This window comes from Sus scrofa, chromosome 13 (genome assembly GCF_054392235.1).
Source record: "Sus scrofa isolate SSC_HxYL_T2T_F1_AM1 chromosome 13, Sscrofa_HxYL_maternal_Yorkshire_Landrace_v2.0, whole genome shotgun sequence".
In the NCBI taxonomy this organism is placed as follows: Eukaryota; Metazoa; Chordata; class Mammalia; order Artiodactyla; family Suidae; genus Sus; species Sus scrofa.
The window spans coordinates 174,829,095-174,855,006 of record NC_139395.1 but is presented as its reverse complement, the minus strand read 5'-3'; the positions used below and the strand labels follow the sequence as shown (position 1 = coordinate 174,855,006).

Here is a 25,912-nt window from a genome sequence, read left to right as displayed (position 1 = left end):
TTTAAAAAGAAAAACAAGTTATTATAAAGTAGTAATCATTTCCTTCCATATGCCATGCATCTCATTGATGGATAGAATAAGGCTTAGTAAAAGACAGAACCAGGATTGGCAATTCATTTGTTTATTTATTTGTTCATTCACTCGACACATATTTAATGGGCAGGTATTATGATTAAGTGTTCACTGAGGTGCTAGAGATAGAGCAAAGAACAATCAGACAAAAATCCCTGCACATATGAAGCATACCGCCTGTGGCAGTCAGAGAAAACACACAATGTAAGAAAAACATACTGTGTTAGCAGATAATAAATGCTCCAGAAAAATAAAGAAAGGACTGCAGTTAGGGAAAGTTAATGGGTTGCAATTTTAAGCAGAGGGGTCAGAGTAGGCCTTACTGAGAAGGAGCCAGTTGAATAAAACTCCAAAATAGGTGAGGGAATGAGGGATCAGGTTTGTGGATAACTGAGAAGAGGAAAAGAGAATCACAAAGGCCCTGAGGAGGGAGCATGCCTGGATGTCTGAGGCCAGAGTGAAAAGGGACAGATAAGTAAGAGATGATGCCAAATGAGTAAGGAGGAGCCATACCCTGTACCTTCTTGGAGGTAAGGACACTACCCAGAATGAGATGGGACCGTTGATTTAACAGGATCGTACCAATCACTGGGTTGAGAGTAGACTGAAATGGAGAAAGGTCAGCGAGGAACCCCTTACCATAACCGAGGAAAGAGCTAATGGTAACTTGAACTAGAGCATAGCAGTGGAGGCAATGAGATGCAGTCAGACTCTGGTATACTTACATCCATACTTAGAAAAGTGGCTGAGATGGAGTCAAAGGTAACTCAAAGGTTTCTGACATGAGCAAATTAAAAGTACCTAATACGTGTAAAGTGCTCAGGGCAGTGATTATAATAATAAATACAGATTAAGTACTCATTGTCAGCTCAACTCTCAAGCTGGGTCCACTTTAACATGTCTGACTATACCAGAAAGTCAGTGATGTGTTCAAAGTAAAGAGTGGTATATAATTTACTCCATTCCCAAATAAGGGTTTCTGCATGGGAATTTTTTTGGTAATTTTAACCAAATAATTAATACATACAAAAAAAAATAACATATATATTTCTATACAAAACACCAAATACACAGTATACTTCATTTGGGTCTCTGGACAATTGAGTGGCAGCAGCTGGAAGCAGAATGCCCTCAGGGGTTCTGCTGAGGCCAGATTCTATTCCCGCATTCAATTCCCTCTTTTCCTGGCACAGCCCAAAGGAAAGTTGGCATCTACAGTGCAGACTGTACACTAGTCTTAGTAGCAGAGTCTAACCCAAAGTGAGTGTGATCATAATTCCTATAAAAAGAGCTGCTCTAACATCTGCCTTCCTTAACCTTAGAAGGCTTTACAGAGAAGGCAGGTCTTGGTGGAGTTTTGAAAGCAGGATAATGTGATTGTCAGGAAGAGCATGAGAGAATATCCATATTCAGAAAAGTGGCTGGTGATGTGAAGTCTGAGATGGAGTCAAAGGTGAGCCAATAATCAATAACAGGATGAAAGATTTCAGAGTTTTCTTAATAAACATATCAACATCAGATTTTCTAAGACAGCTTTAACTTAGTAATATTATCATGAGCCATAATTAATATCCTATATACAGCCTTTTTTAAAAAAGTGTAGCTCAAGAATGTCCCAATATATAATAACTGCATAGGCTTAGGAACTTCATAACTGTTCCACAAAATATTCTTCTAAACATGATACCTCATGTTAACCTACATGTAATACCATGAAAATATGATAAATATTCTATAAAGTCACAAATCAATCAAATATATCAGCATATTGGTTACTATCTTGGAAATTTTTTTTTTTTTGCCTTTTGTCTTTTTAGTGCCGCACCTGCAGCATATGGAGGTTCCCAGGCTACGGATCTAATCGGAGCTCTTGCTGCCAGCCTACACCAGAGCCACAGCAATGTCAGATACGAGCTGCATCTGCGACCTACACCACAGCTCATGGCAATGCCGGATCCTTAACCCTCTGAGCAAGGCCAGGGATTGAACCTGCAACCTCATGGTTCCTAGTCAGATTCATTAACCACTGCGTCACAACAGGAACTCCACTATCTTGGAAATATTTTTGATTGACAGCATCGGCTATTTCTGAGATTGAAGGATTGTAAAAGAAATTTAGATTTTTGCCAATTAATACTCTTGGTTTTGTGTTCTTGAATAAATTGAAAAAAAAAAAAAAAGCTCTCAGTGGTATTAGTACCATCACTCAAGAGTATAAAACTAACCATATTACCTGTAGGGTGTAATTTTTGTCCAGCTGAAGCCATTTAGGTCTGAAGGAAGGGGATGCCTGAGTGCCTGTACTTATTCTAATTCAAGAAAGCCTAAAGCACTATAATTAGGTTATTGTACTTATTTATCGGAAAGAAGAAAATACATGAAGCAAGACACTGTATACCTACAATTTCTTTTCCTTTGTTTGCTCTAAATTCTTCAAAATAACAAATTTCCCAGATGCTGAAGGGACATGAAGTTGGGCTTTTCTAATTCACACTTTGTCAGATGACTTGCATAATAAGTGTATGGACAGCTACTCTGTTCAAAGTGCTAGAGGATGTGAGACAAGGCTCATCATGTTGCTAAGTTCTCATCAATTTTATTATGTGACCTTGGGCATAATTCCTCATTTCCACAACAGGAATCTGGCATTGATTTGTACCATCTGCAGTCTAGTGAAGGGATATTTACATATATATAATAAAACAGAATTTATTGTTATTCAAAGCCAACTAACATTTACTAAGTGGCAGGTAATTTATGTGGTACTTTACATCTAATCTCGTTTTATGCACGGAGGGTAGAGATTAAATCTTATATTTCTCTTAGAAATATTAAAATGCCATCTATGGAAGCTGAGTCCACAATAGGAGCTCAGGAAAAATTTTCTCAGATGAAAATAGTCAATTTTTTTTTTTAACAGATGATGTAGGCAAGGCTCAGCTGCCTAAGCAGTAAGTAATGTAAGACAGCTTTAACGTAGTTAGCAATATTATCCAAGCAGTTACGTAGCTTGGATAGGCTACAAGCTACATGTGGATAAATCACTCCCCACCCCACACAACTAAATTCCTATGTACTAAGAAATGAATATAAGACCTATTAAAAGACATTATAAGACATATTAAAATAACATGACATTGTATATTAAAATATAAAAGATATTAAGACATATTAAAGAGTATAATTCTTTAAAATTCTTTTGTAACGTAGCACTGAGAACATTAATAATATCTTAGTAAGTATAACAGTGAATAAATATGTCCCCAGACAGCACAAATACATACCCAGCCCCTTCACAGAATTTCTAACTAAAAAAAAAAAAAAAAAAGCATAGAAAACACTAAAGGTGCTCTTCAGGTTATCTGTGAGCTTGAAATACACCATTTCATAAAATAAATTGCCTCTTTGGGTTACATCACCTTAACAAATTAATTCTATTTATAAATGTTCTTTCCTTGTAAGACTGGTAACATTTTATTCATCAGTACTTTTTTCTACAAATTGATGTCAGATTACAGATATTTTTCTGCATGCATACACACAAATGCTATAAATATTCACTTGTGTATAAATAAGGACAAACCTAAAAATATGCATGTAAACTGAGACTTTATTAATACAATCTTACTAAATAGTTCAAAACTTTTTAAATGTTTGCCAGATACAACAATAACAAAAATTAGGGTCACAACAGAAAAGCTAAAAATAGAAATATAGCTAAGTATTAACACTGAGAACAAAAAGGATTCTATAAAACTACTGTGCAATTAAGGTAGTAAACAATACATAAGGAATTCATGCCCTATTTTCAAAACCAAAAACCACCCACACAGAAAAAAAACAACTAGTATAGAAATCTGGACTCTATTAGAAAGGAGTTCTCTATTCCACCCTATGTTTCATTTACAAGTTAATATAATCTGATGTAAATTGGAAGAAATGGAAAATATTTGCATAAAAATGTGGTTAAAGAATGTAGCAATCAAAGTGTTTATACTATTGGTGTTAATTCTAAAAATAATCTAACATATAGCAACCATAACCCTGTCAGAGGAGAATATTTCCAGGCTCAGCTGTTCCCAAGTCTTAAGTACAATGTCATCAGATTCTAACAGGTCAGCAGGCAATGAATAAACAAGTGTTTATGAGTTCCAATTAGGGAGTATGTTGTTACACCTACACTGGATCATTTTATTTCACAAAAAAATTTAAACTACTTCCCATTTTTTCCTACAAAAATAAAGGTCAACTTTAGACTCCACTACAAAATTCTGGATTCATTAAATCTGAAGTAATGAGGTTTTTTTTTTATTATTATTTTTTTTTTATTTTTTTTTTATTTTATTTTTGTCTTTTTGACTTTTTCTTTTGTCTTTTGTTGTTGCTATTTCTTGGGCCGCTCCCGCGGCATATGGAGGTTCCCAGGCTAGGGGTTGAATCGGAGCTGTAGCCACCGGCCTACGCCAGAGCCACAGCAACACGGGATCCGAGCCGCATCTGCAACCTACACCACAGCTCACGGCAACGCCGGATCGTTAACCCACTGAGCAAGGGCAGGGATCGAACCCGCAACCCCATGGTTCCTAGTCGGATTCGTTAACCACTGCGCCACGACGGGAACTCCTGAAGTAATGAGGTTTAACATCACTTTTTAAGTGATCATTTCATGTTCTAAAAAAAGGAACATCAGGGCTATCACTTTTCAGCTGGTCATGTACATACACATGTGTATACACATGGACACACAAATGCCAAACTGATGGCCCATAACAAATAGAGGCTGCACTTTAGAAGACCTGAAGCTTTCAAAGCAAATGCAGGTATGTCTTCTGAGCTCACTGTTCTAGAACTAAAATTACCTTAAAAATTATTGTCCAAAGTCATCCTAGAAATGTTGAGCTTTTTGCAGAAACTGGCTAATCTAGATGCAAAAACAGGAGTTTGGAGCACTTACTTATAAAACTTATTTTATTTTTCAAGTTCAGTGGTAAATGATGTTTTTACATTTACGTTTTAGAATGAAAACATCAGTATCATTTATTATTCTGGATTAAAGGATCTAAGTTTCCAAGTCTGGACCTGTGAGTGGTTGGTTCTGTCTCTCTTGCCAAGACCCGCAGTAACTTAGGAGTTTCTCTCTATAGAACTTCTAAACAGTTGTTGCCAATATGATGCACAGGGTATTTCTAGGATCCACATACATCAATTTTCAATGAAAAAAATTTTTTTTCTTTTTAGGGCTGCATGTGCAGCATATGGAAGTTCTCAGGCTAGGGGTCGAATCGAAGATGCAACTGCTGGCACACGCCATAGCCACCAAATCCGTGTCTGCGACCCACACCAAAGCTCACAGCAATGCCAGATACTTAACCCACTGAGCGATGCCAAGGACTGAATCAGCATCCTCATGGATACAGTCCACTGAGCCACAATGGGAACTCCTCAATGAAAATTTAAATTTCAGAGTCTAGCTGGAATCTGATGACATTATGACAACTTACCAATCCTCTAAATATTACTAAAGTGCTGAATAATACTATTTTCTGTCTTTTCCTGCTACTCAATTGAAATAGGAAAAGTTCCTTTCATTGGTAGATAAAATCTTTCAAAAATGACGTTTATAGGTGAAAATGAAAAGAAATAGAATGGAAAAGACTAAAAACCACAGCTCAAAAATCACTAAAAATAAAACCACAAACTCAGGTAGGATGAATCCCAATTCTTTGAAATGTTTCCTTGTAGAAGATGTGTTTGGTTCAAAAGTCTTTAAAAGGAATTAAGTCAGAATCTGGCCTAATTCTGGAATCCCTTTTATACAAAGACCTCTTAAATTCAACTGAAAGTTTCTTCTAAACAGCCTCTTAACTGGCCTCCCTACAATTTTTCTTCTCTTTCTTTAGCCCATTCTTCAAAGAGCAAGAAATTATAAGAGACAAACATAAACATAAATCCAGTTGTATCACTACTCTGCTCTAACAGCTTCAGTGCACTCTTTTTTCGGGATAAAACTCCAACCCTTACATTTTCTACAAGGCCTTGAATAATGAAGACTTAACCATGCACTGACTTCATCCCAGCTGTGCTGGCTTCTTTTCCAGTTCTCACAAAGCTCCTCCCCACAGTAAGGTCTTTCCACCTGTGCTTCTCTTCTCTAGAATGTTCTTCCTTATTTGTCTAGAAACCTCCAATTCATCCTTCAGTTCTGGGCTCAGAAGTAACTTTTTAGGAGAGCTCTGTTCTTCATTAATCTACTCCTCAAACCCCTCTGGCCTCCTATTGTTTAAAAATTTCTCCATCATACTTAACATACCTGCAATTAAGTAACCATGTTTTTAATGCTTTTTTCCAACCCCACAGTGTAAGGCCTGACTGCATCTATCTCATTTACTGCTGTTTTCCCAGTACCAGGCATATTGTAGGAAATAAAGCACTGAAGGGATTCTAATTTTGCAATGGGCTCTTGCACAAAGTAATGAAAATCAGTCTGTCTTACACAAAATTGTGACTCTATCAACAGCATGCCACACTATAACACTAAGGAGTCTTTGTGACAGTTTAACAAATGAAGAAGCCACTGAAGCAAGATTTTTCACAACCTATTCATTCCCATATACTCTAAGCTTTCAACTAGGATGTTAAGCTGGAGACATGTAGTGATGTTCCTTGAAAATATTAATGGAATTCAGTGTGGCAGCTAAGTTTCCTGGATGGAAACAAACTGAGACTCTCAACCAAAGCCAACCAGCCTTCAAATGAATGAGTCATTACAAGAAATTGTGTCTGAAAGGCCACCCAAGAAGTAATACGAAATCCAACCAATGTTCTCTCGAATTTAGCCAATTCACTTTGAATAAAACAAATGCTTGATAAATGGGCAAAAACACTCAAAAAACACTAAGAAAAACTTCAGGAGCGAGCAGTGAAATAAGGATTTCACAAGCTGATCATGATTATGACTTTGGAAACATTACTATAAAGAAGTTTCTGATTATGGTGGATACTTCAAAAAATGTTTGGAAGCTACAAGTCATCTAAAATAGTGACACAGCCATCTGAAATTTGGCAAAGATGTATGTAAGCCTACAATATACAGATTCTATCATCTGAAATGACTGTCAATTCTTAGGAAATTTTAACACAGGACATTTAGGTTTCTGTGGATCAAAAGCTCCATAATTTAAATATCCAATGTAAGAAACTTTTTTTTGAAGAGGAGATACTTAATTTCCAGAAAACTTTAACTCAATAAATAACAAAAAGAGAAAGGAGAAAATATGAAAATGAAAAATAAATCATTTTAACCTGATATAGAGACCAAGAAACTTGAGAAAAAAAAAAAACGAGAATAAAAAGCAAATTATTTTTTATCCTCTCACCCATCAATCCAAGACTTTCAGAAAGTAAAACTTAAAGGATGAAAATCTATCATTTCACTGTGTTTTCTCGCTTATTCTATTGATGGTGGGGGAGGGGTGAGATATGTGTGCGTGTACAGTGGTGAAAGCAGGGAAATGAACATCTGCTTTCTGCTCACTGTGTCATATGACTGCAGACACCATATGTGTATTATTAGACTTAGTCCTGACAACTGAACCATTTACAGATGAAGCTCAGAGAGGTCAAATAACTGGTCAGAGGTCATCTGGCTAGTACACGGCAGAGGCAGGCTTTGATTCCAGGGCTATTTGTGCCCCTTCCACAACACCACACTGCCTTAGTTTTCCTAGTTCTGTCAAAAACATTAATTGTACATTTAGCATGTTTCCACCTTTTTTCTTTTTATTGTTCCATCTAAATGAGTTTCCTTTTTCACTCTCCCTGAGAGATTTTATTAGCCTTCACAACCTGTTCCATAGTGTAGTCATTAAGGAAAAGTAGACCTTTCTTCACACGGAACAGCCTTCCTCCTCTTTCTTTCACACTCTTGATGAAACTTCTAATGAGACATATAGTGTTTATCTCAAACCCACCACCATGAGAAGAAACAGCTCGCACTGCCCTTAATCAGTCCCAGTGCCCGGCACTCCCACACCTAGGAGGTTCTTAATTTTCTCATTTGTACAACATAAAGTAGGAGCTAGTTTTTCTTGTCCTTTTTAGTGTGTGTGTTTTTAGGGCTGCACCTGCAGCATATGGAAGTTCCCAGGCTAGGAGCTGAATCAGAGCTGCAGCTGCCGGCCTACACCACAGCCACAGCAACTCAGGATCCAAGCCACCTCTGTCCTACACCACAGCTCACGGCAATGTCGGATCCTTAACCCACCGGGCGAGGCCAGGAATCGAACCTGCATTCTCATTGTTGCTAGTCAGATTCGTTTCTGCTAAGCCATGAAGGGAACTCCTAATTTTTCATTTTAAATGGTCAACTTAGTTAAATCATTGTTGACTATCAAAATAATCATCTATTTTCTACTTTAAATGATTGTTTCCATATATCTTTGTATAAGTAACATTTGAAAAAATTTTTTCATCACAGTACCCCTAATAGCAGAGGGGAATGAATATAAATGCACAGCAGTCAAAACTCAGAAGAGATTCCATTTAAGGCTTGCATTTTAGCTCAGAGATTCAAGAAAATTCTGCATTCTTTTCCACTAATAGCTTTTTCTTTTTTTAAAAAATTTCCCCTCTTCAGATTCTAAATATTAACAATCTAGAAAATACCTCATCTTATTTTGTGAGGTCTCAGAGAGCACTCCCCAGGTTACTCCTGGTGGCAAACAACTCCCTTCTTCGAAGACAATGGTAATTACGTCTTTAACACAGTATGATATAGTAGATAATAAAGCTTTAAATTGAAACAGTTCACTAATTGATAGATTTTTAAGTTATCATTTGTGTTCCAATCTTAAAGGTAGAAAAATCAGTACTTCCTCTACTAAGGAAAGTTAGGTATATAAAAGGACTTTATATACAGCTAATATACTTAACTTTTAAAATTCTGAAAGTGATCTAATTTTGTCAAAATTATGTATGTATTATTAACTATTTGGTCTTCCTCTTCTATTCCAATCTCAGATAACAGGTACTCAAAAAAATACTGCAATTGTGCTTTTAGAAACTGTAAAATGTGGGAGTCATGATTTAAAGCGAAAATTACCTTGCTTATCTATAACCGAGTATGAGGCCAAGAATCCTCGTCCAGAAACATGAATTCCACTCATGAACAGCACTGTAATTTCATTGCTTTTTGACTCAATCGAATCATTCATTTGCAATCCCAGACCACAGTATTTGCCTAGGAATGAAAGAAAAGAAGATTATCTGGTATGACTCATGAAGTCAATAATATTTACGGTATAGATAACAGAATCATAACAGCACACCAAATTGGGTACTAAATTAATCTAAAATGATGACTAGGATGTTTAATGATTAAAAACACATTACTCTGGAGAGAAAAAAATAAAAGCCTGGTAATAACTGTTCAAATGATTCAAAAGGAAAAACAGTGTACACAGGCATCACTGACCTTATGATGACTTAATTTCCTGTAAAAGACGTGAATACTCTTTAGAACAGTAACAAGGAATTTTTAAAAAATTAAAGTATTTCATGCAGGCAAGTAGCTTACAAATGAAGTGATGGTCAATCATCATCAGTAGCCTTAACATACTCCCCCACAAGGTACCCCAAGATTCATGGGCCCAGGACACTCCTCAAATCTTTTTCAGAACTTTATGAGTTTCTTCCAAGGATTGCTGTACTTTCGTCAACTCCTTTAGATGATCATACCCAGTTCCACAGCTTCAACTATGATATGACAATTCACATTTCACCTCTACACACAGCGATTTCCTTGAACTTTAGATGCGTATATAGAACTGCCCACTAACTTTTATGCTTTAATGTCTAAAATACATGTAAAATATTCCTTCTCAATACAGATTTAAGTTTATTAAGAGAAAAGGAAAGAAGAAAAAAGGATTAGAGCAAGATATCCATCAATAACTAATACAAATGGGTTTCTTTGTGTGCATGGTAAGTTATCTAACAAAATCTGAATAAAAAGTTCCAAAAGTATTTTAAGCTGATCAACATCATTTGAACAAGAGGAATACGTACTTCCACAGACACCATTATTCAAAGACTATATATGATTGTGTGAATAGAAAATCCTAAATAATCAACCAACCCTCCTACCAGAACTGGTAAAGGAAGTATAGTCACAGGACTAATGTACCAAAATCAATTGTAAACACAACCCACTCAAAAAATGGGCAGAAGACCTAAACAGACAAACTCACCAAAGAAATACAGATGGGCAACAGGCACATAAAAAAGATGCTCAAGAATGCTAATTACTAAAGAAATGCAAATCAAAACTATAATGAAGTATCACCTCACCTTGGTCAGAATGACCATTACCAAATAGTCTACAAATAATAAATGCTGGAAAGTGTGTGGGGACAAGGGAACCCTCTCACACTGTTGGTGGGAATGTAAACTGGTACAGCCACTATTAAAAATAATACAGAGTTTCCTTAAAAAATGAGAAACAGACCTACCTACCATATGATTAAGCAATAATACTCCTGGGTATATATCCAGAAAAGACGAAAATTCTAATTAAAAAAAAAAAAAAATACGTGCATACCAGTTCAGAACAGCACTTTTTACAAAAGCCAAGACTTGGAAACATGGAAGCAACCAAAGTTTTATTTTATCTTTTTCCCACTGTACAGCATGGGGATCAATTTACTCTTATATGTATACATTTTTTCCCCACCCTTTGTTCTGTTGCAATATGAGTATCTAGACATAGTTCTCAATGCTACTCAGCAGAATCTCCTTGTAAATCTATTCTAAGTTGTGTCTGATAACCCCAAGCTCCCGATCCCTCCCACTCCCTCCCTCTCCCGTCGGGCACCCACAAGTCTATTCCCCAAGTCCATGATTTACTTTTCTGTGGAAATGTTCATTTGTGCTGGATTTTAGATTCCAGTTATAAGTGATATCATATGGTATTTGCTTTTGTCTTTCTGGCTCATTTCACTCAGTATGAGAGTCTCTAGCTCCATCCATGTTGCTGCAAATGGCACTATGTCACTCTTTTTTATGGCTGAGTAGTATTCCATGGTGTATATATATCACATCTTCTGAATCCAATCACCTGTTGATGGACATTTAGGTTGTTTCCATGTCCTGGCTATTGTGAATAGTGCTGCAATGAACATGCGGGTACATGTGTCTCTTTTAAGTAGAGTTTTGTCTCTTTTAAGTATATGCCCAAGAGTGGGATTGCAGGGTCATATGGAAGTTCTATGTATAGATTTCTAAGGTATCTCCAAACTGTTCCCCATAGTGGCTGTACTAGCTTACATTCCCATCAACAGTGCAGGAAGCTTCCCTTTTCTCCACACCCCCTCCAGCACTTGTTATTTGTGGATTTATTAATGATGGCCATTCTGACTGGTGTGAGGTGGTATCTCATGGTAGTTTTGATTTGCATTTCTCTTATAATCAGAGATGTTGAGCATTTCAGGTGCTTGTTGGCCATCTGTATATCTTCCATGGAGAACAGTCTATTCAGGTCTTCTGCCCATTTTTCCATTGAATTGTATATTGGCTTTTTTGCTATTGAGTTGTAGAAGTTGCTTATATATTCTGGAGATTAAGCCCTTGTCCATTGCATCATTCGAAACTATTTTCTCCCATTCTGTAAGTTGTCTTTTTGTTTTCTGTTTGGTGTCCTTTGCTGTGCAAAAGCTTGTCGGTTTGATGAGGTCCCATGGGTTTATTTTTGCTTTTATTTCTGTTGCTTTGGGAGACTGACCTGAGAAAATATTCATGAGGTTGATGTCAGAGAGTGTTTTGCCTATGTTCTCTTCTAGGAGTTTGATGGTGTCCTGTCGTATATTTAAGTTTTTCAGCCATTTTGAGTTTATTTTTGTGCATGGTGTGAGGGTGTGTTCTAGTTTCATTGCTTTGCATGCAGCTGTCCAGGTTTCCCAGCAATGCTTGCTGAATAGACTGTCTTTTTCCCATTTTATGTTCTTGCCTCCCTTGTCAAAGATTAATTGACCTTAGGTGTCAGGGTTTATTTCTGGGTTCTCTATTCTGTTCCATTGGTCTGTCTGTCTGTTTTGACACCAGTACCACCCTGTTTTGATGACTGTGGCTTTGTAATATTTTTTGAAGTCTGGGAAAGTTATGCCTCCTGCTTGGTTTTGGTTTCTCAGGATTGCTTTGGCGATTCTGGGTCTTTTGTGGTTCCATATAAATGTTTGGATTGTTTGTTCTAGTTCTGTGAAAAATGTCATGGGTAATTTGATAGGGATTGCATTGAATCTGTAGATTGCTTTGGGTAGTATGGCCATTTTTACAATATTGATTTTCCAGATCCAGGAACATGGAATATCTTTCCATTTCTTTACATCTTCTTTGATTTCTTTGATTAAAGTTTTATAGTTCTCGGCATATAGGTCCTTTACCTCTTTGGTCAGGTGTATTCCGAGGTATTTGATTTTGTGAGGTGCAATTGTAAAAGGTATCGTATTTTTGTATTCCTTTTCTAATCTTTCATTGCTGGTATACAGAAATGCAACTGACTTCTGAATGTTAATCTTATATCCTGCTACTTTGCTGAATTGATTAATCAGTTCAAGGAGTTTTGGGGTTGAGTCCTTAGGGTTTTCTATGTATAGTATCATATCATCTGCATACAGTGACAGTTTGATCTCTTGTCTTCCTACATGGATGCCTTTTATTTCTTTTGTTTGTCTAATTGCTGTGGCTAGGACTTCCAAAACTATGTTGAAGAGCAGTGGTGAGAGTGGGCATGCCTGTCTTGTTCCAGATTTGAATGAGAAGGCTTTCAGTTTTTCCCCATTGAGTATTATATTTGCTGTGGGTTTGTCATAAATGGCTTTATGTTCAGGAATGTTCCCTCTATACCCACTTTGGTGAGGGTCTTGATCATGAATGGATGTTGGATTTTGTCAAATGCTTTTTCTGCAGCTATTGAGATGATCATATGATTTTTGACTTTTCTTTTATTAATGTGGTGTATGATGTTGATTGATTTGTGTATGCTGAGCCATCCTTGTGAACCTGGGATGAACCCTACCTGGTCATGGTGTATGATTTTTTTGATATGTTGTTGGATTCGGTTGGCTAAGATTGTGTTGATAATTTTTGCATCTATATTCATCAAAGACATTGGCGAATAGTTTTCTTTTTTGGTGGTATCTTTATCTGGTTTTGGATTAGGGTGATGGTGGCATCATAGAATGTCTTCGGGAGTATTCCTTCTTCTTCAAACTTTTGAAAAAGTTTAAGGAGGATGGGCACCAGATCCTCTTTATATGATTGATAGAATTCGCCTATGAAGCCATCTAGTCCTGGACTTTTATTTGTAGGGAGTGTTTTTATGACTTCTTCAATTTCATTTCTAGTGATCGGTCTGTTCAGTTGGTCTGTTTCTTCTTGATTCAGCTTTGGTAGGCTGTAAGATTCTAGAAAATTGTCCATTTCTTCCGGATTGTCAAATTTGTTGGCATATAGTTGTTCATAGCATTCTCTTATGGTTTTTTGTATTTCTGCACTATCTGTTGTGATTTCTCCTTTTTCATTTATTATTTTGTTTGAGTCTTTCTCTCCTCTTCTTAGTGAGTCTAGCCAGAGGTTTGTCAATTTTGTTTTTCAATGAACCAGCTCTTAGTTTTATTAATTTTCTCTATTGTTTTTTGAATCTCTATTTTATTGATTTCTTCTTTGATTTTTATAATTTCCTTCCTTCTGCTGATTTTAGGTCTTTTTTGTTCTTCTTTTTCTAATTCGTTTAGGTGGAGGGTTAAGCTGTCAATTTGGGATCTTTCTTCTTTTTTGAGGAAGGCTTGTATCGCTATAAATTTCCCTCTGAGCACTGCTTTTGCAGCATCCCATAGATTTTGAGAGGTTGTGTCTTCATTATCGTTTGTTTCAAGGTATTTTTTTAATTTTCTTCTTGATTTCCTCATTGACGCATTGGTTTTTTAGTATCATGTTGTTTAGTCTCCATGTAGTAGGTTTTTTCTCATTTCTTTTCCTGTAGTTGATTTCTAGTTTCATGGCATTGTGGTCAGAGAAGATACTTGAGATAATTTCTACATTCTTAAATTTGTTGAGGTTAGCTTTGTGTCCCAATATGCGGTTGGAAACCAAAGTTTTTATCAACAGATGAGTGGATAAAGATGTGTGTATGTGTGTGTAAGAGAGAGAGATAAATATGTATGGAATATTTATCTATAAAAAGAATGAAATATTGCCATCTGCAGCAACATGGATGGTCCCAAAGATTATCATACTATGTGAGACAGAAAAAGACAAATTATCTCTTATATGTGGAATCTAAAAAAATGATACAGGGAGTTCCCACTGTGGCTAGTGGAAGCGAATCCAACAGATTATGTCTCTTATATGTGGAATCTAAAAAAAATGATACAGGGAGTTCCCACTGTGGCTAGTGGAAGCGAATCCAACAGATTATGTCTCTTATATGTGGAATCTAAAAAAATGATACAGGGAGTTCCCACTGTGGCTAGTGGAAGTGAATCCAACTGGTATCCATGAAGATGTGGGGTTTGATCCCTGACCTCACTCAGTGGGTTGGGGATCCAGCATTGCCGTGAACTGTGGTTTAAGTCGCAGATGTGGCTCAGATTCTGCATTGCTGCGACAGTGGTGTAGGCTGGCCGCTCTAACTCCAATTCAACCCCTAGCCTGGGAACTTCCAGATACCACCATTGTTGCCCAAAAAGCAAAAAAAAAAAAAAAAAAAAAAAGAAAGAAAGAAAAGGAAAAAAAAAAACTATTAATTTTAAAATGATACAAATGAACCTATTTACAATACAGACTCACAGACTTTGAAAACAAACTTATGGTTACCAAAGAGAAGAGAAAGAGATGAGGAGGGAGAAATTATGAGTATGGGATTACCACATACAAACTACTAAACATGAAATAGATAAGCAACAAATATTTACTATACAGCACAGGGAATTATACTCAAAATCTTATGTAATGCCTATAATGGAATATAATCTGCAAAAAACAAAATTGAATCACTATGCTTAGACCTGAAACTAACATAGTATTGTAAATCGACCACATTTTTAAAAAAAATCAATTGTATTCCCATACACTAGTGACAACAACCTGAAATTTTTAAAACTTAATTTATAATAGCAACAAAGATTAAAATATTTACATATACTTTTTTTAAAAAAGTAATTCAAAACTAGTACACTAACAAATATAAAACACAGCTGAGGAAAACTAAAGAACTGCATAAGGAGACATAACCAAATTCATGGACTAGAAGATTCAATATTGCTAAGATGTCAGTTTCCAAACTGATCTCCTGATCAATGAAATTCATATTAAAACCCTAGTAGGTTATCTTTTTTATAAATTAACAAGATCAGCTTAAAATGTATGTCTATGGAGACGTAAAGGACATAGAATAGCCAAAACAATTTTAGTAAAGACAGTAGAAAGAGTTAACATCACCTGATTTTTATGTTTTCTGTATGAAACTATAGTAATCAAGAGAATATGACATCATTTTAAGAACAAATATCTATAATAATCTCAAAGGAGCAGAACAGAGTCCAGACATAAACTCAAATATTCAGTCAACTGATTCTGACAAAAACAGGGAAAGAATAGTCGTTTCAACAAACGTACTAAGCCATTTGGCTATCAGTAAGCAAAATGAACTCATAATTTCACAATATAGAAAAAAGTAAGTTAAAATGGATCACAGATCTAACTCTAAGAGCTCAACTTACAAAACTCTTAGCAAAAGGAAATAAAAAATCTTTGTGGCCATTTGCAGCAACATGGATGGAACTAGAGACTCTCATACTGAGTGAAATGAGTCAGAAAGACAAAGGCAAATACCATATGATATCACTTATAACTGGAATCTAATATCCAGCACAAATGAACATCTCCACAGAAAAGAAAATCATGGACTTGGAAAATAGACTTGTGGCTGCTTGATGGGAGAGGGAGGGAGTGGGAGGGATCAGGAGCTTGGGGTTATCAGACACAACTTAAAATAGATTTACAAGGAGATCCGGCTGAGTAGCATTGAGAACTATGTCTAGATACTCATATTGCAACAGAACAAAGGGTGGGGGGAAAAATGTATACATGTAAGGATAACTTGATCCCCTTGTTGCACAGTGGGAAAAAAACTAAAAAAACGAAACAAACCTAAACAAAATCTTTGTGACTTTGGGTTAGGCAAGGATTTCTCAGATTTGATGCCAAAAGTATAATCCATTAAAGAAAAATATTAATAATTCAGATTTCATCAAAATCCAAAATGTCTGCTCTTCAAAAGACAACATTAAGAAAAGAAAAAGACAGAGTTCCTGCTGTTGGCACAGCAGGTTAGGGACCTGGCATTGTCTCTGAGGCAGCACGGGTTCTATCCCCAGCCTGTGGGTTAAGGATCCGGTGTTGCTGCAGCTGTGGCATAGTTTGCAGCTGCAGCTCAGATTCAACCCCTGGCCCGGGAACTTCCATATGCTGTTGGTGTGGGGGAAAAAAAAGGCAATCAATGCGCTAGAAGAAAAATATCTGCAAAACATTAATCTGATAAAGACTTCATATCTGAAATATGTAAAGAGGTCCTGCAACTCAATCAATCCAATTTTTTTTAATGGGCAGAAGATTTAAACAGATGCTTTAACAAAGAAGACATACCAATGGCAAATAAGCCCATGAAAAGATGCTCAACAGCATTAGTCTAGAGGAACGAATATTAAAACAATGCAATACCACTACATATCCATTAGAATACCTATAATAAAAAAACCTGACAATACCAAGTATTAGTAAGAATATGGAGACACTGAAATCTTCATATATACTGATGATGGAACTGTGAAAGGCACAGCCATTTTTGGAAAACAACTTGGCAGTTTCTTAAAATGTTAAACATAAACATACATATTATATAAGCCAACAATTCCTCTTTATCTACCCAAGAGGAAAAAAACTGTATGTCCACAAAAAATGGTCGTAGTGCATTCCTTTTATTTGCTCAAAACAAAACAATCTTAAATGCAGTATACAGCCATGCAAAGGAATACTGCTCACCAATAAACAGGAACAAACTAATAACACATGCAACAACATAGATGAACTTCAGAAACATTATACTAAATAGAAAAAGCCATTTATAGTATTTCTAGGAAAGGCAAGGGGGAAAAAAAGAGATAAAATGCATATCAGGCTGCCTAGGACCAGGGGTGAAGTGAGAATTGACTTCATAAGGGTACAAGGGAACTTTTTGGTGTGATGGAAATTTCTAAATCTGGATTTTAGTGATGTTCGCCCAGCTAAATACATTGATTAAAACTCACCAAATTATACTTTTAAAATAGGTGACTTTGTAATATATAAATTATACCTTAATAAAGCTCTCAAAAGAAATAGACACTGAAATAATTTTTATTGTGAAGTGTTTTGTACAAAGAAAAAATACGTCATAGAATCACACACAGTGGAACAAGTCTTTCAGAGATCTAGTCCAAGCCCCTTGTTGACAACTGAAAATCAAAAATACAAATGGATGGCCTAAAGTGACACTACTCATTAAGAGGTGAAATCACCCTGGATCTTAGTTCCTGTGTATTATCCCATGCTTTTTCCTTCCACATGCCACTCACCAGTAATGGAGCTGATGCCTCCCCTGGGACTGCAAAGAGAAGTGTGTAATTTACACGACCTTCTCCTCCTGTAAGTGATCCAGGGTAGCACTTGGGATCTCCGCTGGGTCTGTAGCCGGCTAGTTCCTCTCTCCTTTCCCAACAACGACAACCTTTTGCCTTCTCCCTCATCATCCCACCGACTGTCTCATTCCTTAGGTAAATTAGTAAATGTTTCAGCTTGTCTTCTGGCATAAACCACCTAAATAAACCATAATACCATTTTTACCCTTAACTGAATTGTCATTTTTTGAGATCTATGCCACCTTTATTTCAGGATAGCTGCTGGCAGAGACTGATCCTACTTTTCCCACTCTACTCCTAAACCTTCTTTTTTTTTTCTTTTCTTTTTAGGGCCACACCTGTGGCATATGGAAGTTCCCAGGCCAGTGGTTCAATTGGAGATGCAGCTGTCAGCATATGCCACAGCCATACCAAATCTGAACCAACATTTCTAAAAGATTATACAAATAGAATTCTGAAATTCAGTCATAATTAAAAAATGAATTATTTTCTACAAATGAGGTATTTCCCCTGCCAATGAAAAAGTACTATATTTTTAATACATTTTATATTATATATTTTGGGTAAGTGTATCGAAAACTAGGCAATTCTTCACTTTTCAGAAAATGAAAATAATTTAACCCTAAAGCCACACTGAAAGTTGTCAAAAACTCCCAAATTCTGAAATGTTCAACAATGTCCATACAATTTTATACATAGATATTTAAGATATAATTCTCCAAGGCATTATAATTTCTATATTATTAAAAAATTAATCTTATGCATGTGGTAATTCTGTAAAAAAAATTTAGGATGAGCAGAGAGACTAGTTTGCTTCACCTGAGAATAATTCAAGGCCTACAAATCAATAGAGTAACATATTAGAGATAAAACTCATTTTATTCTATACATCATTTTTGTTTTAGATAATTTTTCTCAACATAGAGAAGTATTTTAAGTTCAGTTTTTCTGTTCTGTCGTCAGACTGGCCTGACATAAAGTGACAAAAAAAAGCTCAAGTAAACTTTCTCATCTTAAGAAACAGAAAACATTCTGTTATATATTGCAGAGAAATGCATACATAATCTTATTATAAATGGCCTGAAAGTGGCAGTTTGACTCTGGTCACTGTACAGAACTTTAAGGAAAAGCTTGCAAATAAAGAACAACTACAACAACAAAAATAAACCCAGTGAAATCACAAGGAATGTACTACATTTATAGTGAAATTTAAAAATCTCAAATTGAAAGCAAAGGACGTTCAGTCTATAACTTATCCATTTATTTAGCATTTAATAAATACTAACATCAAAGTGCATACATGTACACAAAAACACATCTTAAGTGTTATGCTGTTCAATATAAAATATATGTCTTGCTCATCCTTTCTTTAGAACAACCACCTACTGTGCAAAAAAAAAAGCTTTCTTTTGCTAAATAGGAAGTGCAATTTAAATCTAGCTATCAATATTTTTAACTTTGAGCAAACAGTTATTATCTGAATATACAAGAAGAAAGATGCAGTCCAACATCCATTCATGATAAAAACTCTTACCAAGGTGGGTATAGAGGGAACATACCTTAACATAATCAAAGCCATTTATGACAAACCCACAGCAAATATAATATTCAATGGAGAAAAGCTGAAAAACTTCCCACTAAAATCTGGAACAAGACAGGATGCCCAGTCTCAATACTATTATTCAACATAGTACTGGAAGTCCTAGCCACAGCAATCAGACAAACAAAAGAAATAAAAGGCATCCAAAGAGATAAAACTGTCACTGTATGCAGATGACATGATACTATACATAGAAAACCGTAAGGACTCAACCCAAAAACTACTTGAACCGATCAACAAATTCAGCAAAGTAGCAGGAAATAAGATTAACATTCAGAAATCAGTCGCATTTCTGTATGCTAACAATGAAATACTAGAAAAGGAATACAAAAATACAATACCTTTTAAAATTGCACCCCCAAAAGTCAAATACCTGGGAATATACCTGACCAAGGAGATAAAGGACTAATATGCTGGGAACTATAAAACATTAATCAAGGAAATTAAAGAGGATTTCAAAGAAATGGAAAGATATTCCATGCTCCTGGACTGGAAAAATTAATATCGTAAAAATGGCCATACTCCCCAAAGCAATCTACAGATCCAGTGCAATACCTATCAAATTACCCGTGACATTCTTCACAGAACTAGAACAGTCCAAAAGTTTATATGGAACAACGAAAGACCCAGAATTGCCAAAGTGATCCTGAGAAACAAAAACCAAGCAGGAGAAGTAACTCTCCCAGACTTCAGGCAATATTACAAAGCCACAGTCATCAAAACTGTGTGGTACTGGTATCAGAACAGACAGACCAATGGAACAGAATAGAAAACCCAGACATAAATCCTGACACCTATGGTCAATTAATCTTTGACAAAGGAGGCAAGAACATAAAATGGGAAAAAGACAGTCTTTTCAGCAAGAATGGCTGGGAAGCCTGTACAGCTGCATGCAAATCAATGTAACTAGAACACACCCTCACAACCATGCACCAAAATAAACTCAAAATGGCTGAAAGACTTAAATATAAGACAAGACACCATCAAACTCCAAGAAAAGAACATAGGCAAAACATAAGATGGCACCATCAAACTCCAAGGAAAGAACACAGGCAAAACATTCTCTGACATCAGCCTTATGAATATTTTCCCAGGTCAGTCTCCCAAAGCAACAGAAATAAAAGCAAAAATAAACCCATGGGACCTCATCAAACTGACAAGCTTTTGCACAGCAAAGGACACCAAAAAGAAAACAAAAAGACCACTTATAGAATGGGAGAAAATAGTTTCAAATGATGCAATGGACAAGGGCTTAATCTCTAGAATATACAAGCAACTTACAAAACTCAACAGCAAAAAAGCCAATAATCCAATGGAAAAATGGGCAAAAGACCTGAACAGACATTTTTCCAAGGAAGACGTACATATGGCCAACAAGCACATGAAAAAAATGCTCAACCTCCCTGATTATTAGAGAAATGCAAATCAAAACTACCATGACATACCATCTCACACCAGTCAGAAAGGCCATCATTAATAAGTTCACAAATATCAGATGCTGGAGAGGGGGGTGTGGAGAAAAGGGAACCCTCCTGCACTGTTGGTGGGAATGTAAGCTGTTTCAACCACTATGGAGATCAGTATGGAAATACCTTAGAAATCTATACAGAGAACTACCATGTGACCCAGCAATCCCACACTTGGGCATATGTCTGAACAAAAGTTTCCTTAAAAAAGACACATGCACCCACATGTTCTTTGCAGCACTATTCACAATGCCAGGACATGGAAACAACCCAAATGTCCATCGAGAGATGATTGGATTAGGAAGATGTGGTGTATAAATACACAATGGAATACTACTCAGCCACAAAAAAGAAGGAAATAATGCCATTTGCAGCAACATGGATGGAACTAAAGACTCTCATACTGAGTGAAGTAAATCAGAAAGAGAAAGATAAATACCCTATGATATCACATATCTGGAATCTAATATACACCGCAAATGAACCTTTCCACAGAAAAGAAAATCATGGACTGCAGAATAGATTTATGGTTACTGAGGGGGAGGGGGAGGGAGTGGGGTGGTTGGGGAGCTTGGGGTTAATAGATACAAACTATTGCCTTTGGAATGGATTAGCAATAAGATTCCTGCTGTATAGCACTGTGAACTATGTCTAGTCACTTATGATGGAGCATGATAATGTGCGAAAATAGAATGTGTACATATATGTGTAACTGGGTCACCATGCTGTACAGTAGAAAAAAAAATCGTATTGGGGAAATAACTATTAAAAAATAATAACAAAATGAAAAAAAGTAGAAAGATGATTAAGTCTTTAGATTTATTAACACTAAATATCTCAGAAATAATCTGGCAAATAAGACAAATACCAATTACTATATTATTTTTTAATACTAAATGTTTAAAAATAATGCTCTAAGAAAAGATAAAGACAAAAAAATAAAAATAAAATAATGCTCTAATATTGAGTAATACATAATTCATGTTATCACTAATATTATCTCAAACATTAATAATATTGGATGCTACATAATTTGTCACCAAAGCAGCATCAGGGCCCATCACATTTTATCTTACAGCCCAGTGTAAATAGGTAAAAGATAAAAATTGTATCAACTAGAATCTTTACCCAAACCAATTAAGTCTTTTAAAAGTGAACAATAGTTTTAGCCAGGCTTGTCAGGACTAGCTGTTCTTTGCCGTTTAAGGAATTTATTACAAGGCTGATAAAGGTGCTCAGTGCAAATACTATTTTTTCAGATATTTTTAGGTAGAAATAAAAAGATCCTATATAAAGAATCAATGCCATACAAAGGTGTCCTTACTTTATAAAAATTATATCATGTGTATGAATACTAGGAAATTCCAAATTACTAGACTTAAAAGTGCAAGTCCTGACAAAAAGATATTCTTGAAGTGAAACAATTAAAACAATTTCAATCCTTTTATACTTTTCAGTCCCTTTAGTACCAAAGTTTCATCTCTTATTATTTTGGAGTTACCTTGTTCTCTGAAATGTGGATAAGTTCAATCGCTGGTAGAAACAAAACATTCTTCTAAACCCCTTTTTCTGTGAAACTCATAACACAATACTAAAAATGGACAATCTCAATTTTTAAAAAAGAAAAAAAGTACAATAGCTTTCCTTGTAGGTGCTTAAGTGACTTCAATATATACTAGATAAACACCTACTTTCATTTCTTATTTCCAGCCAAGGTGATGCTCTCTCTTCACTTGGCTCACCTTTGATACAGGTTTTATCCATTAGACAAGTAATACAAGCACCTGTCAAAATACTCTGGGAAAGGGAGAAAAATATTCATCCTTAATCTGGGCCAATATACTAGTTAATTATTTAATTACATTTCCTCAGTTGGCCATTCAAAGGTACTCCTAAATCAACATGAAGCATTTACTTGCCAACAATTACAGATTCTGCAAGTGGCTCTCAAAACCAGCCAAATTTTTAGAAATTTTTCATGGATAAATAAAAGAGGAATTTCAAAAGTTTTTCTATATGGATACATATAGAAAAGTAAAGTTAATTAAATATTAATCACCATAAAACCCATGTAACATTTGTTTATTTTCTAAAACAATCTATGCTCCAGGCAAATAAAAATGTTTAAAAATCACCAGCCCTTAGAAAACTAGAAAAAGCAAAGCAAAATAAATTCAAACTAAGCAGAAGAAAAGAAATAATTTGAATTAGATGTCAATGAAATTGAAAACAGGAAACAGGTAGTTAATGAAACTAAAAGCTGCCTCCTTGAAAAGAAAGTCAACAAGCCTCTAGTGAGACTAAGAGGAGACAAATCATTAATATCAGAAATGCAAGTGGGCCATAAAAAAATGAAAAGACAACCTATGAATGGGAGAAAATATCTGTAAACTATGCAACTGACAAGCGGTTAATCTTCAAAATATACAAATTACTCAACAACAAAAAAAACAACAACCCAGATGAAAAATGGGCAGACCTAAATAGACATTTCTCCAAAGAAGATATATGGATGGCCAGTAGGCACATGAAAATATGCTCAACATCACTAATTATTAGAGAAATGCAAATTAAAACTTCAATCAATCAGGTGCCACCTGACACTAGTCAGAGTGGCCAAAATTAACAAGTCAACAAATAAAAAACGCTGGGGAAGGTGTGGAGAAAAGGGTACCCTCTTTCACTGTTGGTAGGAATTTAAGTTGGCACAACCACTATGGAAAACAGTATGGAGGACCCTCAAAAAAACAAAATATAGAACTTTCATATTATCTAGCAATCCTACTTCCAGGCATATATCCAGACAAAACTACAATTCAAAAAGATACCTGCCCCTCCCAATGTTTATTGCAGCACTATTCACAATAGCCAAGGCATGAAAATAACCTAAATGTCCATTGACAGGTATGTGGTACATATATACAATGGAATATGACTCAGCCATAAAAAAGAATGAAATACCATTTACAGCAACATGAATACAACTAGAGATTATCATACTAAGCAGATGAGAAAGAGAAAGACAAATAAAATATCACTTATATGTGAACTCTAAAAGATGGCAAAATGAACCTATCTGCAAAACAGAAACAGACTCACAGACATAGAGAACACACTTGTGGTTACCAAGTGGGAGGAGTGAGGGAGTGGGATGGACTGAGAGTTTGGGTTCAGTAGATGAAAATTATTACATTTAGAGTGCATAAACAACAAGGTCCTATTCTTTAGCACAAGGAATTATATCCAATCTCCTGGGATAGACCAGATGGAAAAGAATTAAAAAAAGAATGTGTGTGTGTGTGTGTGTGTGTGTGTGTGTGTGTGTGTGTGTGTGTATCTGAGTCATTTTGCTATATAGCACAAATGGGCACAATGTAAATCAACCATATTTTAGTAATAAAAAATGAAAGTGGGGACATCATAATATTAAAAAAGGATAATCAAAGAATACCACGAACAACTCTATGCCCACAAATTTGATAATCCAGATAAAGTGCACAGGTTTCTTAAAACACACAATTTGCCAGAACTCAAACAAAAAGAAACAGACAATCTGAATAGGCCTCTATTTAAGAAACTGAATAAATAGTTAATAATCTTTTAAAAGAGAAGACAATAGGAACAGATGGGTTCACTGGTGAATTTTATCCAACAGTTCACTGGTGAATTTTATCCATCATTTAAGAAAGAAATTATACCAATTCTCTACAATCCCTTTCAGAGGACAGAAGCAGAGGGAATACTTTCTAACTCATCCTATGAGGCCAGCATTACCCTAAAACCAAAATCAAAACCAAAGACATTACAAGATAACTACAAACCAATATTTCACATAAAAATAGATGTAAAAATCCTTAATAGAATATTAAGAAACAGAATTCAATAATGTACAAAAAGAATTACATACACACCATGACCAAGTGTGATTTATCCTAGGTATGCAAGTTTGGTTCAACACTTGAAAATCAATTAATGTAACTCATCACCTCAATAGGCTAAAAAAGAAAAATCACATCAAATTGATAGATGCAGGAAAAGCATTTGATAAAAGCTAACATCCATTCATGATTTAAAAAAATGATCAGTAAACTAGGAATAGAAAGGGAATTTCATCAATTGATAAAGGATATTCACTAAAAGCCTACAGCTAACATCATACTTAATAGTAAGAAATTAAAAGCTTTCCCAACAAGGTCAAGAACAAGGCAAAAATGTCCTTCTTCACCACTCATTTTTAACATTATACTGTAAGTACTAGCTAACACAATGAGACAAAAATGGAGGGAAGATACAAAGGAAAAAATAAAAATATCTTTGTTCATAGATGACATGATCATCTGTGTAGAAAATCCCAAAGAACTGACCAAGAAACACTCCTTTACATGGAAAGTGATTACAGCAAGGTTAATACGCAAAAGTCACTTGCCTTCCTATATATACCAACAATAGGTAAATGGAATCAAACTAAAAACACAATACCATTTACATTAGCTCCCCCCAAAATGAAATATGTATAAGTATAAATTGAAAAAAATATGGACAAGATCTACACGAGCAAAACCACTAAACTCTGAAGAACAAAATCCTAGAACTAAGTAAATGAAGAGATGTACCATGCTAATGGATAGGAAGGTTAAAAATGTCACGATGTCATCAGTTCCTTCCAACTTGATTTATAGATTCCAAAAAAAAAGCACCAGCACGTTGCAATAATTAGATATTCATATGTTAAGAATGAAACTGAACCCAAATCTTACACTACTCATAAAAATTAACTCAAAGTAGATTAAAGACTAAAATGTGAGACCTGAAACCATGAAACTCCTAGAAGAAAACATAGGCATAAGAAGCTCCTTGACATGGGTCTTGGTAATGATTTTTTGGACACAACACATAAAACACAAGCAATAAAATAAAAGTAAACAAGTGAGACTCAATCAAATTAAAAAGCTTCTCTAGAGCAGAAGAAACCATCAATCAAGTGAAAAGACAACCTACAGAAAGGGAAAAATATCTGCAAACCATATATCTGATAAGGGCTTAAT

At 35.4% G+C, this 25,912-nt stretch overlaps 1 protein-coding gene across 2 annotated transcripts in view; it reads right to left on the bottom strand.

Moving 5' to 3' along the window:
• The window catches only part of DCBLD2 (discoidin, CUB and LCCL domain containing 2), a 92,973-nt gene that overhangs the window by 30,188 nt on the left and 36,873 nt on the right, over positions 1-25,912 (bottom strand). For both annotated transcript variants that reach the window (XR_014824963.1, XM_021070662.2), the window contains exon 3: positions 9,173-9,310. Coding sequence is in view for 1 of the 2 variants with exons in the window: in XM_021070662.2 (XP_020926321.1) it covers positions 9,173-9,310 (138 nt within the window). In the remaining variant the exon portion in view is untranslated. The remainder of the gene's footprint in view (positions 1-9,172; positions 9,311-25,912) is intronic.